This window comes from Lineus longissimus, chromosome 6, assembly GCF_910592395.1.
Source record: "Lineus longissimus chromosome 6, tnLinLong1.2, whole genome shotgun sequence".
Taxonomy (NCBI): Eukaryota; Metazoa; Nemertea; class Pilidiophora; order Heteronemertea; family Lineidae; genus Lineus; species Lineus longissimus.
Window position 1 is genome coordinate 21,013,832 of NC_088313.1, and position 27,778 is coordinate 21,041,609.

At 42.9% G+C, this 27,778-nt stretch overlaps 2 protein-coding genes across 4 annotated transcripts; one reads left to right on the forward strand and one right to left on the reverse strand.

The window, feature by feature from the left end:
- Positions 1-386: 386 nt before the first annotated feature.
- On the reverse strand, positions 387-5,429 carry LOC135489479 (NHL repeat-containing protein 2-like). Of its 2 annotated transcripts, none has more exons than XM_064774855.1 (9): positions 5,259-5,429; positions 3,932-4,527; positions 3,630-3,764; positions 3,005-3,231; positions 2,589-2,820; positions 2,276-2,395; positions 1,779-1,985; positions 1,316-1,520; positions 387-1,060 (listed from the first exon to the last, which is right to left on the reverse strand). In XM_064774855.1, exons 1-9 carry the CDS (start codon positions 5,416-5,418, stop codon positions 786-788), a joined length of 2,157 nt encoding a protein of 718 aa, XP_064630925.1. In that variant the 5' UTR covers positions 5,419-5,429; the 3' UTR covers positions 387-785. The 2 variants fall into 2 exon arrangements, with proteins under 2 accessions (XP_064630925.1, XP_064630926.1); XM_064774856.1 differs by having other exon boundaries at positions 5,263-5,394.
- Positions 5,430-5,502: 73 nt separating this feature from the next.
- LOC135489478 (transforming acidic coiled-coil-containing protein 3-like) lies at positions 5,503-27,576 on the forward strand. Of its 2 annotated transcripts, XM_064774853.1 has the most exons (15): positions 5,503-5,603; positions 6,201-6,342; positions 6,854-7,041; positions 7,469-8,545; positions 9,004-9,076; positions 9,284-9,653; positions 17,908-18,039; positions 18,701-18,773; positions 19,222-19,375; positions 20,226-20,417; positions 23,138-23,221; positions 23,510-23,732; positions 24,032-24,299; positions 24,518-24,638; positions 24,953-27,576. In XM_064774853.1, the coding sequence occupies exons 2-15, from the start codon at positions 6,211-6,213 to the stop codon at positions 25,019-25,021; spliced, it is 3,156 nt and encodes a 1,051-aa protein (XP_064630923.1). In that variant the 5' UTR covers positions 5,503-5,603; positions 6,201-6,210; the 3' UTR covers positions 25,022-27,576. The 2 variants fall into 2 exon arrangements, with proteins under 2 accessions (XP_064630923.1, XP_064630924.1); XM_064774854.1 differs by lacking the exon at positions 20,226-20,417.
- Positions 27,577-27,778: the final 202 nt, after the last annotated feature.

Below are 27,778 nucleotides of genomic sequence, written 5' to 3' on the forward strand. Positions count from 1 at the left end.
GTCATTGTAAGGATTATTTAAAATTTTGTGCTGTAGCTGAGGTCAGCTAGGACACCCAGGATTATTCATATTAGCTATAAGGACTAATAGTATTGCAAAATCATTCAAGCCGCCGATCTAGAATGGCATATGGATGGCTCCTGGCAGATTTTACAGTATTCTAGCACTAGTCCTTCACAATGACTTTGGCAATACAACTGTCTCAACAAGAAAGACCGGCACATCCAGAAGAAGACGTTCGGAGCTGTTGAACTACTGTTGAACAGTGGATGCTCCATGTTGGGTTATGACCTGGTACAAAACTCGTCAAACTACCACTACAAAGCCAACCCATTTTAGCTGCGTTGGCCTTGATATCAGTAAAAGACCTAAGGCGACTAATTAAAGCAGTCATTATCAGTTTATTCAAAACTAGCTTTACAGGTCAATGTAGCTGTCACGGGTGAAATATAAAAGAGAAAATACATACATACATCTACAAGCACTTTATGTAAAAACGTTATGTAAAAGATACATTAGTATAAAATTGGAATACATGGAGTATTGCAAAAATGGTTATAAAATAATGAGTTCCTCTTTGAATAAACCAAATGGAAACTGTCTCTATCCTGACTTTAGTCCTTTACAAGTCAGCATAGCACTAAGGGAATCTCCTTCCCAAAACATGAAACCTCATATGCACATCATTGCCACTGAGCTTATCACTTGATCTTTCATATTTTCAGAGACAATGCAGGTTCGATAAGCAATCTAAATGTCCATTGAGATTCTGCTGTGAACAATTACTACTGGACTGTATACTCAATTGTGTATGTTGACACAGCAGAGCCATCATAGATTTGTCTTTCAAATGGTTTTTTGAACACAAGTGGCGACATCTTACACAACCCTTCATCATTACAATGATAGACCATGCACTCGAGGACAATGTCCTTAATATCGTGTGTGCTATTGTTTAAACTGTCCGGAATCTTAAAACGTATTCTCGGTGGGTCATCGAGGTCAGTGATGCGGCCAGATGTCTTGGTGTCGTTTGTTAGGACAGACAGGATGGAAGGATCTGAAGATGAAACAGAGGCTTTGAATGATTCCAGACACTGAACACAGAGAGCAGAAGATACGTAAGGAACATTGCAAGTTAGGACGAACCAATCGAGGAGTCGTGGTCAGACAGCATGACTCGCTGTGCACTATGTATCATGCACTGTTTTACACACATTACATGTGCATCATGTACACCAACATGTTTTCTTGTTTCCTCAAAGAACTGTCCTCAACAGAGGAACTTTGTATCCAAGTCTGCTGTAATATTCACCTTCCATCCATAACTGCCATGAACTAGGAGCATCAGATGTCAACCTTGATCCAACAGGGAGACTTATCTTTATCACAACCTCAAACTCCTGCTGCACGCTGATTGGGTCACACTCAATCACCTTGGCACTCTTGGGAGTCAGACGCTTCCAAGGAGTCACACCTTTCTTGGAGACCTCATCCTTTGATGACATCAGCACATAAAGCTAGGTAAAAGAACACCATTTCATCATAAAAGCACCAACGACTTACCTGGGGGGTGGGGGTGCGGGGGCTGAGGGGCATAAACTCACCAGCAAGATCATGCTATTTCTAACAGATGAGAGACACTCTGGTGTAAAAAAACTCATCCAAAGCAATGCTACAAGGGAGCATCCAAACCAATGAACCATGCAAATGATGTCTTTGAAGAGTTAACTTGCAAACGAGTATAAAAACAAGCTTGAGTGATATCAAGTTCTCACCTCGGACACAGACCTCTCCTGCATATTCAACACCTTGATCTTGTGATTGTTGGTGTCTGCTACGTACACTGTGCTGCCATCTGGAGAACAAGCCAGACCTCCTGGTTCATCAAATGCTGCATCTTCAAACCTGCCACCCTCATCGCCTTGGCTTCCATGACCAACAAGGGTACAACACTCCTTCGTCTTGATGGTGATCTGTTTTATCTGCCATAGAATTGGATGAATCACATCCATGACAACTAAGTTATGTAGCTTTGACCACTTTTATGCACAACTAAAATCAAAATAAAGATTTCAACATGCATACATTTCCAGTTTCTATTCATCTCCTCCTTTTTTCAATATAATAACATACAGCAATAGACTGCTCAGAGGGAGAACAAACTAGATTTGAATTGGGTTAGGGTTGGTTCATGATTGTGTCGAAAATATTGTAAGCTCACTGCCAAAGAACGTGACGTCAGGTCATAGATGGCCTTGACCTTTTAGCCTACCTTATGGTTATATGAATCTGCCACCAAGAGGGTACCATCACCCGCCATAGCAACACCAAGAGGATGCTGCAAGCGGGCATCGTACCCCTTCCCATCAACATCTCCACTCGCAAACAGGTTCTGAAAAATGGGGAACAAAATCAATGTGGAAACATGTTTTGCATGAAATACTATAGGTTGTGATGTTCAAAGCACCTTTTCTAGCTAAATTCTGCAATTTTTTTTTCTTCTTTGGCAATCGATGCATGACAGAAACAAATTCTTTCATAGACAGCGACAATGCCACAAGCGCTGACAATTCAAATGTACCAACCGTTGGATCCCGTTCTCCTCCAACAAGAGCTTTCACAGCGCCATCTTTTAACGATATTGTGCGAATACTTGAACTCTCACTATCGGCAACAAAGAGGAAGTTGATGTTATCCCAGCATGCAGTAGTAAGGCCAGACGGCTGAGCAAATCCCGCTCGGTGGGGGTAGCTGTTATTGCGGTTTTCTTCATTACCACTGCCTGCAAAGTTGATGCATGTTCCCTTTTTGTAGTCACTGAAATCAGAGATTTTGAAACATGATTAGGGAGGATGGAAGTCTTCAGTGCACACTGGCACATAAGGGTTGAAGAAAACTCTGTCCAACCCTATATTGATGAACAAATGTCAAAAGTGAAATGCCAATAATCGCAGTAAACCATCTTATCAAATACCCCAAACTTCCAACACTATCGGTTTACCTGTTTTTTATCCACTTGGCATCATTCAAGAACAGCATCCATATCTGATGAGATCCCGCCATAGCTATAAACATCATGTCCTTCACGTCAGACCCGAGTGAATTTCCCATGACGAGGTCCCAAGGTGAGCTGATTGGCTGCTGCGTACCAATAGCACCCCCCTGCTTGCAGTGACCCTGTTCTCCTGTTCCTGCTAAAGTTGTCACCTCTTGCTTGGAAAGATCAATCTGGAACATGAGGAGCATCAAAGACCATCTTGCACATCAAATGACGAACTTTTGTAACATTACAGTGGAACCTCCCTTAGCGGACACCTCTCTATTAAGGACAACCTCTCTATTAAGGACACTAGTTTTGGTCCCAAATTGGTTGTTTTCATTCAATTTGACCTCTCTAATCAGGACACCTCTCTATTAAGGACAGCACTTGTCAGTTACGAGGGTGTCCTCAATAGAGAGGTTCTACTGTATTTGTAACCTCAAATCAGCAACTGCATTATGAACTTTATGTTATGAACATCTGTCCCTTATGATTGGCATTTCCATGTCTATTCATTTGCTTTACATACTGTAAAACCGGTCAGGAGCAGTTGAAGGATGTTGAACAATTGACAGTGTTTACCTACCTGACGGATGGCATGATTGTCTGTGTCAGCCAGGAAGACAAGATCCTTATGCCATGCGAGCCCTTGTGGAGAATGAAACTTGGTGTCTTTGAAGCTACCGTCTTTGAATCCTGGTCTATCACCACCAATCACATACTGAAAGAAAAGTGAGGAAATAGTACTAGTAGCGTACTGAAATCACAATTAGAAGGCTTCAGTAAATTCTTCAGTCACAGGTTATGTGACCCTTTGATGTGAAGTTCCTATACTTCTCTCTCTAGCAGTTATAGTGATTGCCTAAGAATAATGACAATGATACAAACCTGGACCATTCCCAGCTTATCTATAATCAGCACTCTGTGATGTCCAATGTCCGACACTGCTATCCAGTCTCCTTTTTCATTAACAGCAACTTTCCCTGGAAAACTCAACACAGACGAAGGAAGATGGTGTTTTGCCAGATCCATCGGTAGATGACTCGGTCGTATTGAATCTGTCTTCTTGTAATACTCTAAAGCAATTCCAACGAATTCAATCAAGAGTTCTCTGTTCCCTTCACCCATCAAGGTGAGTAAGATCTGATTCTTTGGCCCCAAGATCATAAGTGTTGGCCAACACTGAACTTGCAGCTGCTGCCAAAGAGAGGCAGTTTGGTCATTGACTACTGGGTGATGAATACCATATCTTAAGACAGCACTAACTATGTTCGTCAAGAGTTTTTCGTTGTCGAACTTTGCAGAATGGATGCCAACAACAAAGACTCCATCATTCTCAGTAAACTTGTCCTCAAGAGCCTCCAGGTCGGGTAGGATGTGCATGCAGTTGATACAGCAGTAGGTGAAGAAATCCAACACTACAATCCTGTCACGGAAATCATCAGCAACTGACAAAGGTCGGCTGGTGTTGATCCATTCAAGACCTGAAATTACAGTGAGACAAAATGTTAGCCATGGATTTTAGAAATGTGTCCTCGGGATTGACTCTGTGATGCTGTCTCCCTGGTAGCCTAATCACGCTAAACATAGTGCCATTGTTGATAGTGGCTGTGATGTGTAACCTATACTATAACTATGTGAATACTGTCTTAGTATATACGACAATCAAGATGTACAGACCGGGGGAGCTGGCTGTACGTACCCATAAGTCTTTGCGGTAGTCTCGCGCGTACCGGATATAACCTATCAAGCTTTTCTCCTTCAGAGAAATACTGCGTTGCGCTCAACTGCCAATTATGCATTAGTCTGGTGGACACGAGGTTGGCCTTAAACTTGCTTGAAATCGAAAATTTGGACAACACACGTGTACTACAGCGCAAACGGGAGCATTCTGACATATAGAAACATGTGGTCTGATTCTATTTTTACTTGTCATTTAGTGATCACTCGCCAACCTCGTATGCAGGGTAATGTGGCTTTCTCATTGGTCGAACGTTAATTTTGTTCACAGCCTTATAAGGCACTTGAGCGCAACGCAGTATTTCTCTGAAGGAGAAAAGCTTGATGGGTTATATCCGGTACGCGCGAGACTACCGCAAAGACTTATGGGTACGTACAGCCAGCTCCCCCGGTCTGTACATCTTGATTGTAGTATTAGGGGCCTATGTTCACATGTTGACTGTTGTCATAAATGATCCTAGTTTCATTACCATACCCGCCTCAAACTCCGGGAATATCGAACATTTTCCATTCTCTAATTGCTCTATGTATTCATATATAACATTCTTGCGATCTTTATCTCCATCATGCTCTGATAAAGATGTTTGGAGGTCCAAACTTTTTGTCAAAATTTCACCAGGATCCAAATTTGCCATTTTGGGGAAGACCTAACTGACTGACGTCACGGGATTCCCGATTACCATTTCCGAGTTGATGCGCATGCGCATTTCATTATCCGCCGAAAACCGTCATGGCCATTTCAAATATTCTCTGTGTTTTTCAAAATTGTGTTTTTCGAGTTACTTGGCTAATATCTAGCCAGATTAGCTTGATATCGCTGGTAGGATCTGTTTACCACATAAAATATGCAATATCCCTTACGCCGACCAAAATCCGACCCCAGAATAGGTTTAGAAACTACCAAAATTGAACTTTGTTGCGGTCACATAAAACTCGGGAAGTGTAAAAAAATTGCCACTCCCGTGTACATAATGTACGTGGACCCGTGTTAAGTGCAGTTCGTGTGTATCACTGTATGCCAGGTGATGTACACAAACAACTTCATGATCACAGGGGAAGTTGTGCTGTGGTCGAGTTGACTCCCGGCCCCAGAGCAGAGGGATTGGGGCCCAAAATATAAAATCCTCTTTGCTTGGCCTGGCCCTGGCTGCGGCGGCTTTTGCAAATTGTGCCTCGGGTGCAGTGCAGTGCACAATGATTATGATCATGATGGCTTGATGCGCAATGTCAATGACAATGAAGCATTCATGCAAGGAGAGGTCATGATTACAGACACCGTCAATCTTAGTTATGTGCAAACTGTACCATCGTCATACCCTATCTGTGAGCGAAGGGTCGTATTGGACAATGATGATTTGATGGTCTGGTCTGTTATCGCCATGAATTTCATTTGTATATCGTCTTTTAATATTTCTAGTAATTAGAGAATGAACAAGGAAAATGAAAACGTCTTCAAGGCTCCACTAGAAGTTGAGAATCGTCAGACCGTCAAACCAATATTGAAAAATTCCACAAGAAGTAACTTGATTGCCTTTTCACCTGAGCAGAAACATTTGAAGGTCTGTATAAATTCATTCATTGTCCTTCGAGCATGCTGGGAAACGTGTGTCAGTCATGTCAGATCAAAATACTGTACTGACACTGTGAATGATTTTGTCTTCCCTTTTCAATTCAATCAAGCTCAGAATGCCAACGTGCGCTGGCTTCTCACTGTATTCTACATAGCCAGCTGCTGTGCATAATCTTATTACTGGTCAGTTGGCAGAATTGCGGGCTTGATTGTTTTGTGGTTGTATTTGAGTTGGGGGTGTGACCTTTGGTTCCGACATTGTTTTCTGCTATGATTATTCCCCTCGAACTCTAGCAGTACTCTGGAATAGACCTTGACCATTCAAGCTGTAATCTGTTTGTGAATCCAGAGTAAATATGGCATTGCTTCAGGCTGTTGGGATTGGATTTTACACAGTGAGAGCAGAAATACTTAGTGAGTGACCAAAGATTTGTTCAGTAGACTGGAGATGATCAAGTTTTGCTGCCCAGTTGATCATGTTTGTTTGTGTTTGTTTTCAGGTCACCTTCCAGACACCATCAAAGACGAAAAAAGTCTCCCCCGGTCGCTACGACTTGATCCGTGTGTTAGACGAGGACGAGAACTGGATAGAACGGACATCTGTCTTGACACGCCAGGATCACACCGATTATTTTGTTTATGCCAAACAGATCTTGGATGATCTAGTCTGGAGTCTGCCAGTCACAGGGTATGTCCGTCTAATGGTGTTTGATGTGAACAAACATTCTCCCTAGTGGCCTGTTGATGAAGAGTTACAAATAGTTTTGTTATATCAGCTCACGTCAGAACACATGAGAACCAATGACCTAAGGAAAGAACCAGTTAGAACATGTTTCCTGTACATATATATACAGGTTTGTTGGAGTGTATCTCATGACATACATCCTGTTGTGCTGTTTCCAATGAATCCGAGTTTCCTGGAGCCTTCAACTGCCTGTGCATTACGACAGACCATACATGTTGTCAAATTGACTTCCACACATTGGATGGAAAGAAGTTTTGGTGAACAACAAAAAGATATTTTGAGTGTTAGAACGTTATATTTTTGAGCCTTTTTGAAGTGAAAACAATCCACCTTGATTATTTGCTGAATCTTTGTTCACCTTATTTTGCAGCAATTTTGAAGTCCTCACCAATCCCTTGGATAACTCTGTCTTCGTACCGCCAGGTGAAAATCTCTTATCAGAGGAAGAACTACCAGTTTCTGTCCACCCTAGTACACCTTTTGAAGACGCTAAGACTGAGTTCAAACTTGATGAACAGTACCTCGAGAAGTCATCCCCTGTTGTGCCAATTTCGGAGGAGACACTCCCCTTGTGTGATAGCCCTATCACACCTTTAGAAGCATCTGAGCTGCAAAACCAACATACTGTAGGGCCTTCTCCTGTAGTTGCACTCTCGGAGGAGAAGCTGCTGTTGTGTGATAGCCCTATCACACCTTTAGAAGCATCTGAGCTCCAAACCCAACATACTGCAGGGCCGTCTCCTGTAGTTGCACTCTCGGAGGAGAAGCTGCTGTCGTGTGATAAACCTGTCATACCCTCCAAAGCATCTCCTAACACTAATCTTTTGGGAGCGAAATCGGAATCTGTGACAATGGATGGAGATGAGAATCAAATCCCCATCACAAAGGGGGCGTACAATTTGGACTTTTTGGACTCTATGGACCTTGAAAATGTTGACCCTTTTGCCACCAAAACCAAAATAAAAATGGGTTTTTCACCTCCGAAAACCATAGCAGAACCCATGGAGATAGAGGAACCTATGGACACAGAGGAGAACCCATTCCAGTCAAGTTCAAAAATGAGGAACTCTCCACCTCCTGTGGCTCAGGAAGAAGAAAACCCATTTCAGACGAAAACCAAAATGTGCAACTCGCCTCCACCTTTGGTGTCGAAAGATGAGGAGAATCCGTTCCAAACTAAGTCCAAAGTGCCGAACTCTCCTCCATCTTCAAAAGCCAACTTGGACATCGATGATGCCAATCCAAAGAAGTTCACACTCACACCAACAGGTTCTGATGATGAGGTCGATGTGACTGACCCTTTGATGGACTTGAGGCGGGTATCATCAGTGTCTCCAGCGCACTCGACGACTGATATAAACGACAATGACAGTGATAAGACGCCGTTCCAGACTGCTACAGATGACAGTTCAGACATCGCCCCAGAGCCTTCCAAACCAAGTTCAAAGTAAGATTGAGCTTTACTTTGAGCTTTACTTTGATTACCTTGTCGTCAGCTTGCCTCTATTCTTGTAGAAGCATGTTCGTTTCCTGTGAACAGCATGTTTGGTAACTGAGAATGCCGGCTACCCTAGAACATTTCTCTCCTGATTGGACGCGTATTACATCTTACAATTGGAGCCACCTGTGGAATGCCTCGAATACCTTAAAACCCACTAATGGTTTGGTTTTGTTTCCTGATCCTACAATAATAAAGCTGTTGGAAGGTATCTTTTCCAGGTACATGTAGGAAGGCAACACACCTTGAAGTTGAACCTTGCAGACCACTGGTAGGATTGCAAATGTGTCTGATCAGATATTCTTTTTAAAACAAGTTATGTTTAGTCGGTTGTATCTGGAATGACTTGGCAAGTTTCAGATGTTGTCAGATGCCGCAAGGTTAACACTTGTTCTTTTCTCTTTCAGGAAAAAGACAGGTTCAGCCAAAAAGGTAGCTCCAAGGAAATCCAAATTTGCAAGGCCAGCATTTACAAAAAATGTGAGTATTTCTTAGCCAACTAGTTTTACAGGTTGTTCCAGCTCATTTGGCCTAAGCAAGCAATCAGGTGTGTGATTTTGTCAAATAGTGCGTACTTGTCAATGTTCATAAAACAGTTTTGAAAACTCTTGCAGGTCCTCATACATGTCCATTCTAACAGCTTGTTGCAGTGGTTGTGATGAAAGTTATCTGGGTTTTTTTTTCCAGAATGACAATGATGGTGCTGATATTGTAATTTTTGAACCAAAGAAGAATCCCCAACCCCAGGATGCCAGCGAAGAGGTACAAATCTTTGAGCCAAAGTCGAGAGTTTCTACTGAGCGAGAGTCTGGTAATGACAGTGAGAATCCGTCGGCGCCCACTAGCCATACGTCCAGTCGTTCCGGCTCAAACCAGCGAGAAATCCCGTCAAGCGAGGATGAGTTCGGCAGCTCGGCCCAACCGAGTCTCCCTGGACTTGACAGTGGCCTTGACCCCTTGGTGCTAGCAGATCAGAAGGAGGGTGAGACCGAGGGTCCTACGGATGGGAGAGATGATTTCGGCTTTGATGATGATGGGTTCAGACCAGCTACCGAAGGTAAGGAGAGTTTCATTTTGTGCTTCTCACTTTTGTTTTGGTGCAACGACTCTTTCTCATGAAAATGTGTGATTGTGACAGGTTGAATGTTTAGTATACCTGAGGGTATTGTTGTTAGTGCATGCAGTTCATAAATGTAAGTGTAACATGTGTAATCTATGATGTAATGACCCTACCATGACTTATGCAATCAGATCAGTTGTGATCAGGAGTGGGAAATGAAGACTTTTGGATGAAATGTGACATGTGTCAATCATGTGCTTCACTGCAGACCGACGCTCACACTCATACATGTCATGTACATACATGGAATGGTAGCCATGTTTTCTGTGCAGAGTTGTAGTATGTGAAATTATTTGGATGTACTCATTGAAACACATTGTGATACAAAATGTCGGGAAAAATACCAGTGGATCTACCCCCTCGCGTTGGTGCAGGCAATAGCAGTAAGTTGAAAATGGGTTTCTTTTAGTCCCCTGCTGTTCCAAGTGTGGCTCTCCTGTAGTTAAACTTGGTCAGTATGTCAGACGAGAAGTTGAAACATGACTTTCAAGAAAAATGGTAAACAAAGTCTGCTGAGTTCAAACCAATGCACCAAGCCTGTGCAGGCCTACTGATGATATCCATGTTGTTAAAAGATATCCCATCATTAGGCTGTGTTACATATCAGACTTTTGTGATTGGGTGATTTCTGTACATCTCCTGATATGAAATACATGCTGGTATGCAGTTCACGAAATCCAAATTGGTGATTCTCTCGAAGTCTCGTTGATGAAGGATTCACCAGTCTCTCCATGTGTGTCCCTATGTCATGAAGTTGATCAGTCAGTCTCCTCCCTCACATCCCCCTCGAGTGATGTGCACATGAATACAAGTGTTTGTTTCATTATCGGTTATTCTACTCCCGAGGAAAAACTTGGTCTTGTGCTGTATTGGTGGTACTTGAGCAGGTCAGACTTCGTGTTGGAGGAAGCTGGCCACCTTCAGGTTCAATAGTCCAATAGATTGTGACCAAGTCTTGAACCTGGTGCAGCCTCCAAGGGAGGACAAGCACTTGTATTCAAAGACAAAGTCAAAGCACAGGCAAACACCAGACCCTGTTGTCTCTCTTCCTTGCCAATTCATTTCCATATCTTGACACTTTCCACGCCTCACTCGTAATAAAACTCCAAATCAATGCCAAGTAGAAGTGAGCCCCCGTATGATAGATTGTCGTTAATAGCCAGCTTCTGCTCAACGCCATCAGTGAGAAAGTGGCATAAATGTTTGCTCAAGACTACTTGTAGATCTGTAAAGTTGAGTGTTTGTTGCTTGGTGAGATGGAGTAGTGACACAACGCCTCTCAGAGGAAAGTGGTCGACTCTGGAGTGATGGTGAAGTTTACAACATCTCTCACACATGGCTGTTATTCTAATAATATACGAAGCTCCAACCCAGAAGGCTCAATACAGTCTGTGCTGTAGGCTGAAGTTTCGATATGGGAATACAACACTCCACATACACTGGATAACAGACTTCTTGCCTTAAATGGCCGTGGAGAAAATAGTTTTGTGGCATTGGGTTCAAATCTTCAGTAGGTGCTGATGTGGTGGTTGCAGTCCAGCTACGTTGGTCATCACATCAGGAAAGTTCCCATTGTTCCAAATCGTGTTCCAAACCGTGTTCAAAATCATGTGTTATATTCATTGGATTGCCTTTCTTCACATTCTGTGTCTAATTCCTATGGATGTGACCACTTTCTATAATCACTCTGACTTTTCTCTTCATTGCTTCAGCTAATCTTCACTGCTCTCAGATTATTTTCAACTTCTGTGGATATTCTTTATTGATCCGATTTAAAGAGGATTCCATCTTTTTGTTGGAAGTTGCAAATCTTGATGACTATTATAAGTTTGGTCACGTCCCGTTTGCTCATCCATCCGATGTTATGAGGGTCTGTTTTTATCAAAGTTGAGAGATAACTCGTGAAGTGTTGTTATGGTAACACAATGATGATCCATGACGTCGGAAATGAGCAAAATTATCACATCTTTTAGCATAAGGTTTTATCATGTCTCCAAATTGACAGAAATGGGAAGTCAGAGAGATAAGAGGATGTCCTTTTTGCCTGAGGCGCACTGGAATAGTTTCACCCAGGTGCTTTCAAGCTTCGAGTTCGGTACACCCTGTATTAAGGGAGTTGCCAAAGGTTCCTACATCATGTACATGTATCAACATGAGTGGTCACCAGTCAACCAATTATCAACAACCTTGATCCAAATGAGTTGCAAGATCAAGTCTCCATCAGAGGTGGCCTGTTCATACGGAAGTGAATGGCCGTTTGGCTTCTCATTGTTTCCTTCCCTGTGTTTCATGTGATTATTATTCGCCGCTCTTCCCTCGAGATTCATCAGTTCCAAGTGAGTCTGTATTACTGTGATATATCAGTGCGATAGCATCTCATTCCCAATCTCTAGACTTCCTCTTCTATGCTTGACTTTCGTCCGCTTGTTTGTCGAGGTGAGGAAAAAGCTAGCGCATCGATCTTTGCAAACCTGATAACAGTTCGTGACGAAGCAGTGCTGGGCCATGATCATAAATGCTTAACATTGTTAATTGGCAACTCTGATGATCGTAAAAAGTGTTTACTCGTCCTCCAGTGGGCTTTCAGCATTCAGCCTAATTTGGTTTCATAGGGAAAATAAGGGGCAGTGCATTACCACATGGTTATGTGTTCTGGGAGTAGAGGACATTGGGTGTTGTTCGTGAGTTCTGCAGTTGCCAAAGCTTCTGAGCAGTGGCAAGAACTGCTGACGTTGGGTTCCATGTTGTGGAGTCTTGTCCTGGTTTGGGAGGTGTCTCCACTCCCTTCCTAAGTGCTTGACATGCTACATGTTGGGCCGAGGTTTTCAAGAGTAATGGGAAGATTCCCATTCTCTATTTGTTAGATGTGCCTGTGCAACAGGTGTTTGGGGTTGAAATGTAATGCTCTCAATCGTTGGAGGAATTCAATAATTGACTCATCACCTGATTATATGAATACGTGAGAGAACAATAGGTTAGTGATCTCTGACTGGTAACATCTTGCAGAGGAGACTGATAGAACCTGGCTTACCTACTCTGTTAGGTGTTGTATCCCACTTGAGGATGCATGTCGTCTTTCTTTTTCCGAGCCGGCAGCGCGAAAATTAGCAGATAAAACAATGAAACAAGTTGTTTACTGCTCGTTTGACATCGACGTCGTTGAAGTTTGGTAATCAGCAAGTTCATTGCTCTTTCCCCACATCTGTTGACTATCTTGTCACTACAATGCACCAGGAATACTGATGTGTACAGTGGAGAAACTTGGAAGAATATTTTGGATTGTTGGAAAACTTGGATGGCCGTGCATGTGGAAGTCTAGCTGTGATGTGATGCTGTGACTGGTGAGGATACTTACATAACGGGTCGGGTTAGGCTGTAAACTGAGCAGCACGCGTTCCAACCTCCCAATTGGACACGATGAATTCCGAAATAACAGTGCATTGACCAATGCAGTACTATACATCTCTCTTCTCCCAAGTGGATTAGTTCATGTCCCCTCCACTAGGGAATCTGCGACCAATCGTTGATAACGCGGACCATGTCCCAAGTACCTTGCGTTATCTTACTCGTCATTTGTTTCTTGAGTCCAGTCATACTCTATCTCTTGTTGGTGCTGGTTCACTGGAGTTGACTAACATGAGGGATCTCCACCAAATAATGGGTAAGTAGAATTGTCTCTTTGTCTTTGGTGACCATTTACGACATAAAAACATGACTAACTGGGCCTGGTTGCTAGATATATTCAAGGTAGTCATAATCCTAACCGACATAACTCGAGTAAAACAGTCAAGATCACTCTTCTGATGATGCTGTCTTTAGCTTCACACCAGCTTTAAGACAATAATCAGCAATGTCTCATACCAACACATTTCTGGATGCTGCTTCATATGTGTATGATTGAAAATCTTTAAAAAGGCAAGAATTCACATTGAACATCATAAAAAGCACTTTTGCAAACTGTAATTTTGCTCAGCACTTGTTGAGTTATTGACCTTTTTGCTAAATTATCATACAGCTTAAATAGCGGTGTAGCACATGGCTCATAAACTCAACAGTTATAAACCATTATGCATCCAACACAATGCATTATTCATGAATTATTCCCTACTGTTTGTTCACCAAGACGTTTATCTGGCGAGGATATTGGTAGTATTTGATTTGCATGCTTAATTTGCTCTGTCAGTACTTGCCCGGGTATGTTGTGGACTTTCTAAATTCCTCCAGTAATCTGCCAAGCGTCCTTTGTGGCTCTTTCTATGTTCTTGCTTGACATCGTAAAGGCTGTAGAGGAGGATACCACTGAGGTGAACTGAAGGCATTAAGGTAGGCACTGTTGGCACAAGCAGCCTTGCTGACTCCTCAACATAGAAAATGTTGTAATTGATAGTGCCCCCAGGTCGGGAGGCAATATCTGATGAAAGTATGCATTGATCTCCTAATGGAGTGAAAGAGTTAGCAAGCATGTTGGTATTTGACCAACAGGCAGCGTCTGGTGATCTTAGCAAGCATGTTGGTATTTGACCAACAGACAGCGTCTGGTGATCTTAGTACTCTTAGCAAGCATGTTGGTATTTGACCAACAGACAGCGTCTGGTGATCTTAGCAAGCATGTTGGTATTTGACCAACAGACAGCGTCTGGTGATCTTAGCAAGCATGTTGGTATTTGACCAACAGACAGCGTCTGGTGATCTTAGCAAGCATGTTGGTATTTGACCAACAGACAGCGTCTGGTGATCTTAGCAAGCATGTTGGTATTTGACCAACAGACAGCGTCTGGTGATCTTAGCAAGCATGTTGGTATTTGACCAACAGACAGCGTCTGGTGATCTTAGCAAGCATGTTGGTATTTGACCAACAGGCAGCGTCTGGTGATCTTAGCAAGCATGTTGGTATTTGACCAACAGACAGCGTCTGGTGATCTCGTAAGTCACGGTGAACATCTAGTCAGTGCTGCAGTTGATGGCTCTGGCTTTCTAGTTGTGTGACAATCTGATAGATGGCAGCATCTGCCATTGCTTGGCAAACAGTCATCATTCATGTCTGGGGACTGGACGTTTTCTCACTCTTCATTGTGACTGTGTTTGTTCATTCTAAAAGGACGCTTTCTGACTTCACTCTTGGACTGCATCCCATCACGCTCCAAGACATGGACACGTATGACATTGACCGGCCTCATTTGAAAATCTCCAATCAAGTTTGGGATAAAGCAGCCAAATGAGCATGGTTGGTCATATGTTTTTATCTCGCCATGATTAATCACTGCTACACCTTGCGTTTGAAGCACTACACCTGGTGGTCTGTGGTAACTGTTAAAGGGGAAATGGATGATGAGCAAGTGGTGTCATCTTTGGAGAGGAAGGGGGTTGTGACTGAGTTCAGTTGTTTGCCAAGATGAAATACTGCGGTAGTGCCATGGCTTGGGAGGGGACAACGTTGGCAAATCCACGTGCCCTGTGACATCACTGAAAGTCATAGCATACTGTTTTCTTGTCAAATCGACAACAAGACCAGAAAAGAAAGATGTGTGCAGCCCTGAGCATTGGGGAGGTCATTGTTCCTGGTCAAAGTATCTTTGTGGTTAAGATCATTCAGTAGTAAAGACTATCATTTCCCCTTTAACGGCTGCTCTCATCCAGGTGGCTGTCTGCGGATAGCGGATGATGGGATTCTGAAGCCTTGTGATATTCCCGGATCATGCTACAGTCATCCGTGGAACTCGATCCACACAACTTCACATTCAGCTCATGGTTTCTGTGGAAATACTCCCAATGTGTGGGAATTCCTCCTGAAGGTAGGGCCTCCTGATATTTGAAGACGTCTTAAACTCACTTTGGGAAGTTCCCGTATCATGATGCAGTGTGATTATTTTCATTGGATTGGAACACAGTATTTCTCTGGTTGCTTTCTTGATAGATACTCTGCCGTGGTCTAAACTTGGTTGAGTTTGGCTGGAGTAGCTGTTTTAAGATCTGGATTATACATTGCATTATTATTGAAGTCCGAGACCTACCTGCTTCTCTTTCATTGAGAACGCCTGGAACACAGCTCCTAATCTCTGAAACCTGAAATGTCAGTTGGGGTAATGTCGCCCTTGGCTCAGGTTGGATCCTCTTCAGGTTAGTAACTGATTCATCACAGTTGATATGATATCTCCTCACTAACTATTGCAGCATCATTGCAAAAACCCTGTCAGATTGTGTAGCTAGCTTATTAGGCTATCGCTTTACGGTGTATTGCCATGAAGCAGCTAGTTAGTGAGTCACTTGTTGTGATTACTCTGAGCTTAATGGCTCTCATATCATTCATCAGAGAAGGTATGGTTGGACTGAGGTGTTGAGCTTGAAAAGTTTAGTGTTGAAGTAATTGGCCAGGTTGATGTTTCCTGCCAAAGCATGCAGCAGTGGGATTCTCCTTCCTTCTGCCACTAACAGGCTAACTTGAATCATGCGAGTTTGAGCACACAGTTTGCCATCGACTCTCTGTATTTGGCCATACCCTACCACTTCAAATACAAGGTAAACTGCTCCTCTGGCATGTCCTTGCGTGTTGCCTTGAGTTTCTTGGCCACAGCCAGGTCGACCTATGTGCCGAGTTGGCCATTTGGTCTTGTTCAATACTCTTGACAATGATTTAGCCGCTCAAAAGTCAAAAATAATACTATGAATTAGCATAGGATATCCTGCATAGCATAGGTTATCCTGCATTAGCATAGGTTATCCTATATTACATTGGGCTGACTATAACTGGGACCACCTGTTCATCACGTTTTCCTCCCTCACCAGGAATCATCTCCCCTGAAGCCTCGGATTACATCTCATTAAGATTCTCATGAGATAATCAACCCGGGGATTAATCAATGTATGAAAGCGAGGCTGGCCTTGCGGGTGAAGTATTGATTGCCATCCACTCCAATTGGCATCGAGTGTATACTGGAGACGGAACCATACATTGTTGCGTATTCTATGTGTGTGGAACATGTAAACGTCAGTGATGTGATGTGAAATATCGTTTGGAGGATTGTATCGTCGTGAAGTGACGGCAGATTTATTATGTGTGAATCCTCAGATATATTCTGTGATGTTGTAGTCATCAGTTCCGTCTCAGGAAAATCACGATCAGGATAACTGAGGTGGCGTTTCAGCACGACTGTGATACTTTCAATTCATCAGGCAATATTACATTGTTCTCTATACTGGAGGTATGTGATTTGGTGTGTTTTGATTGATCATGTAATCCCCTCAAGCAGGTGGGGCTCAGTCCTTAGGCTTGATCAAGATCTAATGCCTCATGGACTCTAGACATGGTCTGGTATATTCTGCCGTTGCCTGTCAACATGGTTAATCACTCTCAATATGATTTGATGATTGTATGAAACACTTGTGGCATATGATGTATCTGTGATTTTACATTTGACACTGCTGGATAACGTGAACTAGACCACCCTAGTTCACATGATACCCCACCATGAAGTGTTGTGATGAGGTCCACATTACGTGTAAGGAAGTGCAGAAAATGACATGTCTAGTGTATATGAAAGTGTGATATGAGCTGTGCCTCAGTGAAGACCCTTTGTTTTCTTGAGTTTATATGTCTCTGTCTGTTTCAGACTTGGCCTCACTCGTGGCTAACAAACTAGGAGAAGTCAATGTAAAGGGGTTACAAGGGGTCAGTTTTTATTACAGGGAGTGACTTTAAACCATCAGGGAATTCAAGCTGCAACAGTCAGTCTGGTAGCTACGACCTTTAGCTGCATCTGATTTGCATTGAGCCTGCGGCAGGGAATGTTTCAATTCCATCTGGCCAATGAAAGAAAGGGATTCTCTACAGAGCAAGCGATCCCTGTTCCCTCAGTCTATTGCATGCATTTCATGAGTGAAGGTTATATCTTCGACTTTCACCTTCCATACCTCAGTCATGACCCAATGTTGCTGGTGACTCATCTTGGCAACCATGTTACCATGGCAACTCGAGTGATGCTGAATTGATCAAGCAATACATAACGGAACGGTTTATTTATTGTGTGACGTGTAGATGTGACCTGAGAGAGGGCATGATATCAGTCCACTCAAGTTGTTAGGTTCAGGAGGCCTTGTCATTTTACAGGTATCACCTTGACAGATTTACCACCGCTGAAAATAAACATTTTCGTGAGAAGTGTTTTCAAAGTCTGTTTCATCTCTGTCGTTTCAGTGTTCAATGATTCGCGAGCATGGGATATGCTAGAGAAGTTTGGCAGTAATCAAGATGAGGACAAAGATTCATTACTATCGAGACAATCACTCTACGTGAAGTTTGATCCGCTGGTCAAGTCACGGGGAGCTGGTAAGAAGCATTTGATGTAGCAATGCATGAACTGGAAGCATATTCTGTGACATATTGGGTATGAAGCTGAATGCTATGACAGGTGACGTGATCGCGTTGTGGTAAAGACTGTGCTCTCTGTTCGAGCTTGCCCTCAAGAAAACAGCTCGTCTGGCGATGATCTTATTGGGCTTATGAAAACATACTGTGCAGACGTGTGCCTTGGCTGAATAAACACTGGTTTAATCCAGTGACTTACAATTTCATTTGTATTGTGGCCGAGTGAAAGACCAGTTCATATGCTTGAATGGTATTTCTAGGCTGTTTATTCCTGGACATGGTCTATCATACAAGTGAAATCAAGTTGAAAATGTGTCCACGATTCGATATGAATTGAAAGGCCTGTGTCTGTTGGCATAGGGAATACAGGCCTGGCACTGACATAGTCTGCAATATGAGCTGGGCAGGACTAGATTTGTCTTGTGAGAAAAGTTCATGTGGATGTGTGTAAGTAGGGTACTAGATTCAGCTTTCACTTCATACCTTGGCATCTTTGGTTATAAGTTCTGATATTTATGGTGATTTCAGTCTGAAATCTTGAAGAGAACTTCAACAGAGCAATTTCTGTTACTTGTTGACTCTGGTAACCTGTTGCTTATGCAAGTACATGTCATGATTTCAGGTGTCGAGAGCGTTAAACCAGCCCAGAAACCTGCCGTAAATCCTGCAGTGACAAATGTAGCCTCAAGTGAAGTGTAAGTTGTCCATCAACTGTTAGCCAATGCATACAACATGCTATCCATGTGGCTCCTGGTTAAATCATCTAAACGACCTCCAAAGATTATAAAAAATTTATACCGGAGTTGTTTGGAGAACTGTGCGACCCTGTGTGTTATGATTATTCACACCCAGCAAGTCGTTGCATAAATGTACAGTTGCAGAACTCTGTTTTGACCTAAAAAAAACCCCATTTGTATTGTCGAGAGAATGACCATGGTGTCTTGGCTGATTACAATTGGTGTTATTGATCTCTTGGTTAACTATATACTGCTTGGAGTACAGAGATTCCGATCAATATGATATTCCTGCTTGGAGGGTGTGTTTTCTTCTGGAATATGCTACTTGATTATTGCCTGTGCTGGAGACATTCATAGTGCAGTTGAGTACAGAAAGTCAACCTGTTTGACTTGTTTGTCCTTGCAGGAATGATGACCTTCTCCTCATGAACACGCCTCCGCCCAGCAAAGCGATTTCCCGCCTCAGCAAACATCCGGCGTCGAGGGTCCTCGAGCAGTCACAGGCCAAGGATAAGGAGTATCGCGATGTTGACAAACTGTTCACCTGCAGTCCGGAACAGGTAAGATTCATGACGAGGCATGTTGACATGCATGGCTTTGAATGTGTGACATACACAAAAACCATTATTCCCTAGATGTGTGGTATTGGCAGCCAAAAGGTGGCCAGTGTGACTATAATGTGGTGCCATTGATTAATTCGCAGCTGTAAAAGCGGCAGAATAACTTGAATGAAAGCTCCGACGAGCTGTATCAAAGTGCTGCGGATCAGACATGATCGTGAAGCTTTGTGTTCAGCTTGTAATTCATTTTTCGCACAGCCAAGTTAATTAAGACTGAGAGCAAACCTAAAGAACCACTTCATGTCTAAATTCCTCCCTTTTTTAGCAACACAACTTTTTCTTCTGCTTGACTTTGAGATGAATTTGCTTCACCCACCATTCATTGGCTGCTGCAGTGTGCTTAAATCCGACAGTCAGAGTAGGGGCACTTGTGGCCGCAGACTGAATGTAAGGCCCTGAGTTTTGGCATGGTCGGCAATAGTTCAGTGGGGGGGCATAGTTTTGAGAGAGAAAAACTTCCTCACCTCTCTATTCCTCTGCCACAAATGCCTCAAAAAGTTCAAGTTTTCCTGATCAATTGATGAATTGCTTTGGCCAAATCTGTTTCAGTTGATGTAAATGTGTACTGAGATTGAAGAGAGGAATTGTTCATTTCACAAAGCAGATTTAGACTGTTGCACATAATCATTATTTCTGTGTTATAAAGTGTACATAGATACGATCTGGGATCATGGGAGGCTATTCCACAGAGTGACTCCCGATGGCAGTAGTCGGCTAATACGAATAGATTGGAGATTGATGTCCAACCTAGAGCTCCCCCTAACTTCTGACACTTTCTTTTCCCTCTCAGTCCCGCGAGTTGGAATTTGTACCTGAAATGTGGGTCGAGCATCTGAACAGCTTCTCGGAGCTGGAAGACTCGGCAGTGCTATCCCAGGATTCCCTGGAATGCCTCTCGTGTGCGTGGGTGCAGGAAAATGGCCGACCTGATAGTCCGCTAGCGTTCGATCATGAGGAGATCCTATGTATTGATGACCAGGATGTACGTAGGACTCGCTGTTTTCGGTCTGGCTGTGCTGAGCTTGCACCGTGGCGTGACGTCTGCTGAACACACTGTTTCTATTGTTTTCGATAGTTTGTAGTGAGGATAGGGCTGCCACAATTATTGTACCTCATCGGAAGAGAAAAAGATAGTGCACACTATGGGTAACCTGTAGGTGTAAGGGAAGAGTGGTCAAAGCCCCTCCAAGGGTTCTATTTAGATATGTTGGTATTCTATATTTTCATTGTGGCAGCCCTGTTGTTATGGTTGTTATGCATGAGGAGAATTTCATGGAGTAAAAACTGACTTCTTGACCTCGCCAAATTCCCTATATGAACTGGCACAAATCTTGTGAATCGTTCAACATACCCACACAATACGACCAATGTAACTAATCCAAGTCAGAAAGGTCCGCTTTTGCTCCATTGTTTTACCCCATTGTTGTTGAGGTCTTTTCACCTTTTCTCGGTCACGCCTTCCCCGCTGTGATTAATTTGAATCCTTCCATTATTGGCAGGTTTGCCTATTGTCTGTGATTATGTTGGTTACCTTAACTTTTAGTTGATTTAGGATTATTTTGGCATTGTTCAATTCACCTTTTATATTGTTGAGTGTGCAGGTTGATTTGTCTCCATTGTGTGTCTCCTCCAGTTCCTTGGTCACTTTCTATAAAGCAAAGGTTCCACCTGGTTTGGTAGGGAAAGCAGTTAAAATGTCAGTTCAACCCAACTGAAGCATGCCAAAGCAATAAACAGAGCTTGTTTCAGTCAAACCAGCCCCAACAATACCTACAACTAACTCACCACTGCAGCTCTCTTCTATCAAGCTGGCTCATCTTCCCAATCAAAACATCTTTGTGACCGCATGGTGCCCTTCCCATGCTGGCTGTAGTGTCACCTCGGAAGTGCTGTTCTTTGCAGTCCAAGGTCGATCTATGGGGCTGTGAGGTTGCAAATGAGCAAACTGTAAAGTCCGGCTGTCCCCGCCTCTAGACTTGACCACAGTTTCTCACCCTTCATTTATACCACATCGAAACTTCCCCGACACAATTGTCTCCACATATCATGGTAGCGTAGCATGTTACCAGCATTCTGTTGTTTGTCTTCTTGTTGTGTTAGCTAGTGGCTAGTTTGGCACAGCTGGATCGTGGAATGATTTGTTTCGAATGTGGACTGATATGTGCACGCTGTGAACTTGAAATATTCCCCAGGTCTGCTTTGATCGTACTGTAAGAATCCTGTTTACGAGAGGCAGAGTGATGTTTTAAGCCTAGTCCACATAACAAGACAAATAGAACTGTAGAACTCTCTTATCTTGGCCTCATTTAAATGCGACGTCCCCAGAGTGTCAGATCGATCTGTCAGTTTTGGCAAAATCAATCTTTGCTTGTTGCTATCACCCGAACACTATTCCTGGTATTGATCTATCTCGATTGACGTTTACACAAGAGGAAATAACCTGGGCAATGTCTGCTGCTCCACAAGTGTTGTTACCAAAGACTTGAACATGTGATGGTGATCCATGTGGGCTGCTTTCGATTTTGAAGGATTGCTTGGAGTTCTGGTTCCTGATGTCCTGTTTGCCAACTGACCTGCTGTCATGGCGGCTGATTCACAGTCATTCTGTTGCTCTGACACACTTGGAGAGATCGGTCACGCCAGGATGTTGTGGTTCCCTGTCTAAAAGCTCCAACGTATCATCACTTGAGGGCTGTTCAAGGTGACAATGCTACGAATCAGAGTGAGTCGATATGGACACCATTATCAGCATAGTGTCCATTATTAGGATCTGCATTAAACACTGGCCATGGTTAGGTGCAAAATCTTAACCTCCAAAGCTCATTCTCAAGTCCAATGAATCCCAGCACCACAAGTTAACATTCCAACATTCAAGCTTTCAATTCAATTCCAAGAATGAACTTTGTTTTTTCATCTTCCGATTTTTACAACTTTTCTGCATTTCATCAGTGTACTCATTTTGAATTTCTTTTCCAGTGCTTCTGCTGATTCCAAAACTTCGTTTTGCTCTTAGACCCCCTGTATGCATATTGTTGTGTTGAGTTGCATTCCAAGAGGGCTGGGAGTAGTTAGGTGGCATGACCTTTTGAGCCTGGAAGGAGCTGGCATATCTTGTCCCTCCGCTAGCTTAAGTAGTGATGTTGTGTTGGAACCCACAATAAACACGTGCAAACCAGCAGATACACCTGTGACAGTTGAAATTCATGATAAAGGTGCTGGGTTCAAAGGGTTATACACCTGAGTTTCTCAACTCCTTTCTGTCCCCTTTTGACTCGTTGGGACTTGTTTTAGGTGAAGTACATAGATTGTAGTGTGGCAGGTGGAAAGGGACATGTTGGCATGGTGTTGATAGTAAAGTCAAACTCTTGGTCAGTTGTTGCGAACTGTAGTGCATTGTGTCAGCATGAAAATATTACAAGGCAGGCATAGCACTGCTGGAGATACAAATGAAATCAGTTATACATGTAGGTTGTCACACTTTATACCATAGCCTTATCCGCAGAGGTTTGTCCTGTTCAGCACCTTCAGAAAAAGCTAATCCGCTTGGTCCAAAAGATGTTATCCAGTCCATAATATCTCTCTTGACATGAAAATCTCTGTGAATAAACCTCCACAGACCTACCTCCTGAAGCCTCGTTTGGACATTTTAAACAATGTTGAGAACTTCGTCTTGGTCTCAGTGTGTTTTTTCTTTACTCGCAGCCGACTGATAGTGGATGTGCAGAGGGTGCGTCCCCCACCCGACAAGAGCCGATAGGATCAGCTTCTAATGATGGGTTAGTTGAGGTAAGTACGGTTGTGGTTTACTGGAGAAACATCCATTCTTGTTAAAGGCTTCCTGGTGTGAAGTGGTCGTGACACAGTGCATGCACAACAAGGTCACAACCAGTTGGGAAACTACGATTTAGTTGTCTGGCCAGAAATCATACTCGACCTCTACCTCACGACACCAGAAGTGCCTCGCTCAACAAAAAGTTCTAACTTCTGTGTTCTGCTGCTATCTGGACTGAATATGAGGGCACTCTTTGAATAGTAGTGTTGTCAGTCCTCTCTTTTTCTGTCCTACCTCATAAGGTGCTGAAGTATTCCGAGTACGAATGGATCGAGCTGAAGAAGCAGTTGGACATGGACTTCCAGGCTCGGCTCCTGGCCAAGGAGCGCGACTTCGACAGGGAGAAAAAGAAGCTCAACAGTGAAGTCAAGGAGCTCAAGGCCGCCAACGAAAAGCTCAAGACGTCGTTCACCGATATGCAGAAGATTGTGACAGAATATGAGAAGACCATCTCTCAGGTGATCTGTAAGTGTACTGGCAAGACCAGCAGGTTCTCGTCATCACTGTGCAGCCCCCAGACAGGCAGAACTATTTGCCAGACAGAGGAGTCCCCCCCTCATTCGCTCATTCCCTTGAACAGATTTTACCTGTAGGCTGTTTAAGCTTGGTTTTCAAGTCCTTCTAAAGTTAGCTTTTTCTGTCGCGTAGGACTGTTATCATCACCTAGCGACAGGGCCCTGGCTGTACTATATTTTGTCTGTTTAACATGGCTTTTGTTCCATCGCTGCTACCAGCCAATGTTGATTGGACTTCTCTACTTTCAGCTGACAAGGAACACGTCGAAAAAAACAGCCAGACGTCGATGACCGATCTAGTGCGAGAACGTAACCAGGCGGTGGAGGACCTCCAGTCGATGGAATCAGCATTCGCTGATCTGCTACGCCGGAATAATAAGTTAAAGGAGGCAGTCGAGTCATTTAAGAAGAACGAAGAGACATTGAAGAAGTGTGTGACAGATTATCAGGCGAAAGTGAAGAAGCATGAGCAGCGTTATGCCACCCTGAAGCAGCATGCTGAAGATAAGTTACAAAGGTACGGGAGGTTCTGACGTAACTCCACCAGATGGCTGGAGTCGTAACAGTAGGAACTGGACACTCAAGGATGATTTCTTTCTAAAGTCATAAGATGATCAAATGTAAGTGTGCGTGGTCATCAGTACACAGATTCTTTTAGCTCTGACATCAAGGAACTGTAAAATTGTGTTGGTGACATGTGATTTTGAACTAGACTAATGAGAGTTTCATTTGCAGTGCTAACGAGGAAATGGAGAAGATAACGAAGACAAAGAACAGTGAGATAGCACGACTGCAGGCAGCGGCCAAGAGGAGTGAACTGGCTGTGACAAGTCTGGAGACGTCGCTGGAACAGAAGGTGTGTAGCAAACCAAAACAGAGAAGATATGGGCGGGGAAATCAAGAAGTAGCTCCTATAAGTTCTGGCGCAAATGAATTTGAATGTGTGCAGAGTCTCTGTCTGAATATTGTGACTCTAATGACGACACAGGTTACGCTAGAGTTTATTGTGATTTTGGACTAGAGAGCAAGTCTCTGTGGAATTGAGGCAATTGTCACTAGGGCTGCCTCCATAAGCGTCATGTGAAGAATGGTCTGTGTCTGTTTCATTCGTAGATCGGTTTACTTACATTGGAACCATGAAAGCTGATTCTCCCTTCATCTCCGTTTCAGATCAAAGAAAATAAGGAATTAACAGCAATCTGTGATGATCTAATCAAGCAAGTCGGTGGGGACTCGTGATCAGACACTCGTGATATGACTGTGAACAAAAAATGTTGGTTGTCTGGCCCGCATTCATTTTACTTGGTTCATAGATCCTTCAGCTTCAGAAAGATAGTACAGTGATTGGTTGGAGTACATGTATGGTTATGTTCATTCGAGGTCCCTGCTTGTATTGTCAGTGCTGCTATCTGATGGTTAAACATCGAACTGAAACGTTCTCCAAATGGCTTGCAAGATCTATGAACCACCAAGGTGAATGCCGTGCCATCTGATAATCTGAGCAGGATTCTTCTGAAATAATGAGGGTCAGATTCAATCTTATCTGTTGCATGGACCTCATTGATCATTTTGATTGGGACGGACTTTATAAATGGATCAAGATGCAGCCTGTGGAAGAGTAGTGAGATGGTTGATCAGTAATGTTGAACTTGACTGTCTGTGAGCTTTAGAAGACAAAAGTATTCAGTTGGATTTTTGAATTTCCAACTTTGGGTGGACAGTGATTACTTAGGAGCGATTTTGCTTTAGTGATGCACCACAGCTGATTGAGCCTGAATCTTCTCTGGGATTTTTCATGATTTTATTTTGCTGCCGGCCTCATTATTGTGATTCATGTCAAGAAATGCTTCTGTGTGTGTGATTCACAAAGGTTTTTTTAGACTTGTTTACTTTAAAAAAAGTCCAGTGGCAGGACCTGCATTGAGATGGTTCATTTGTAGGGGTAGATCTTCAGTCTGAAACGTTCGTATATTTTGAGCCATGTGGGAATGATGCCTGCTAAGACCAGAATGTGAAAGATAAAAGCTCGCCTGTGAAGGTTTTTACACTCTTGCTTGACAAACTAGAGGGGATCTCCTGATCCTGCCAGGATGTGCTGATAGCAGACGTGTCACTCAACTAAGAGCATCAAAGGTAGACGAGTGGGCTTGATGTAACAGCAGTCTGTTGGTTGTAATGATGGGCGAGCAACTGCCTGAGACTCACGGGTATACAAAGACAATGGATTTCTTTCAAGAATTTATTACTTGCTGGTATTTTATGCACTGATTAAATGTTAGCGGCTTGAAGCTGATCCAGTCAGGTTTGTTGAAAATGATGACCATTTGTAATTAGCTGATGCATGTTTTCAAGGGTCAGAAGTCGAGCTGAGCAAAATGTTGTTGGTTGAAAAGTTACTCCAGAAACTTTTCCCGAGGCAATGACAAGTTCCCGTGTTTGATCACAAAACACCCCTCACATAGTTGAGGGGCAAGCCAAAGAACTAACTTTCCAGCCAATTTTAATGCGGAGATTCATTTTCCTCCTGTGACCCTTGAATATTTAATGATATGGTGTCTTCAAACCTGAGTGGGTTAGTCTGGTTCTGCGTTGTTGTGTACATACATTATGTTGTGTAAACAACCTGTAAATACTGCGATTAGCGAAGTGCTATTTTTCATAGAAGACTAGTTGGTGATGTACAGCAATGTATGTCGTCTCAAATTATTGATAAATATTTTCTCTGTGTCACCTTTCAGGATGAAATAGGTGTATTTATTTCAAATCATAATTTGTACGTTTTGCCCAAAGTAACAGTGCACAAAGCTTGAACTACAACTTGAACTTTGTCATTGGAAAAACATGATGCAGTGCAATGTAGGAGAAGGCAGATCACACAAACGTTGTGCTTTTCTCCATCTCTACGATGAGGGATTGGTCGAGGACATGTTGGCATGGCTTGTCGGGCTTGCCAGTGTGCACATGTACAACTCTTGCAGCTCAGTGTGGTTGCTGTGGTGTTCTGTGGGTTTTTTCCTGCAGACTTACTTTGGACAGGCTTAAGTTTTAAACTAGTAATGCATTTAGTTTAGTTTTTTTAAATCAATTGCCTATACTCTCTTGGAAATAATGGTACTGCCTGTATCATTGTTCAGATATAGACCCCAACTATTAAGCTTGGCCCTACTCATATTTCAAGGGACTGGCCTTTTCATCTGCAGATCAATGAACCACTTATGATGTTTAGAATAGAACAGAACTTTCTTTAGTAACTTGTGGCTCACAATTTCAATTTGGCGTGAGCTACTGTCGGTACTTGGTGTAATTGCTGGCATATATCGAGGGTCATCACCAGTAATTCGTATTTAATTTGCTCAATATCTTCTATTTCAAATGCTGTTCTTTTTGTATTCCAGGTTTTTGTAAATATTTTCTTGTAGTGCTTTGGATTTGAAAACAGGTTTGGCATTATTGGCAAATGATTGGTTAAGAGCAGCATTGGCCAGCATTGGTAAGAAGAGCTTTCTATTGTCAAAAGTGTTGCCATACTGAATATTCCCTGCTAATTCAAATCATGAAGGGATGAACACTTCAGAGTGCCCGGCCCATGAGCACCTTAACTATAAAAAATGTTTACTTTTCTTGCTTTTGATCCGTTGAAAAATTTTGTTAGTTCAAAGAAATGTGTTCACCAATTGTCTCTGCTGTTCCCGGCTTCCTCTGCCTGTGGCCCTGTTTTTGGCTTACACTTGCTTCATATTAACATGTACATATTGATGATACAAATGTCAATAAATAATGCATGAAAAGATTTATATTCTTGTTTGGATTGTGCTTCTTTTGCTGATTGGCATGGTCATCTGGCCTGAAGCATTCAGACTTGTGGAAAACACTGTGCCGAAATTCTGGTTAGGTTGAACACATTCTTGTGCTGTACAGTCCCCACTCGGATAGACAAGTCAACAAAGCAATGCTTTCGCCTCTTTTGGGACTCTGCAGAGCAACGAAGCTGGAAGA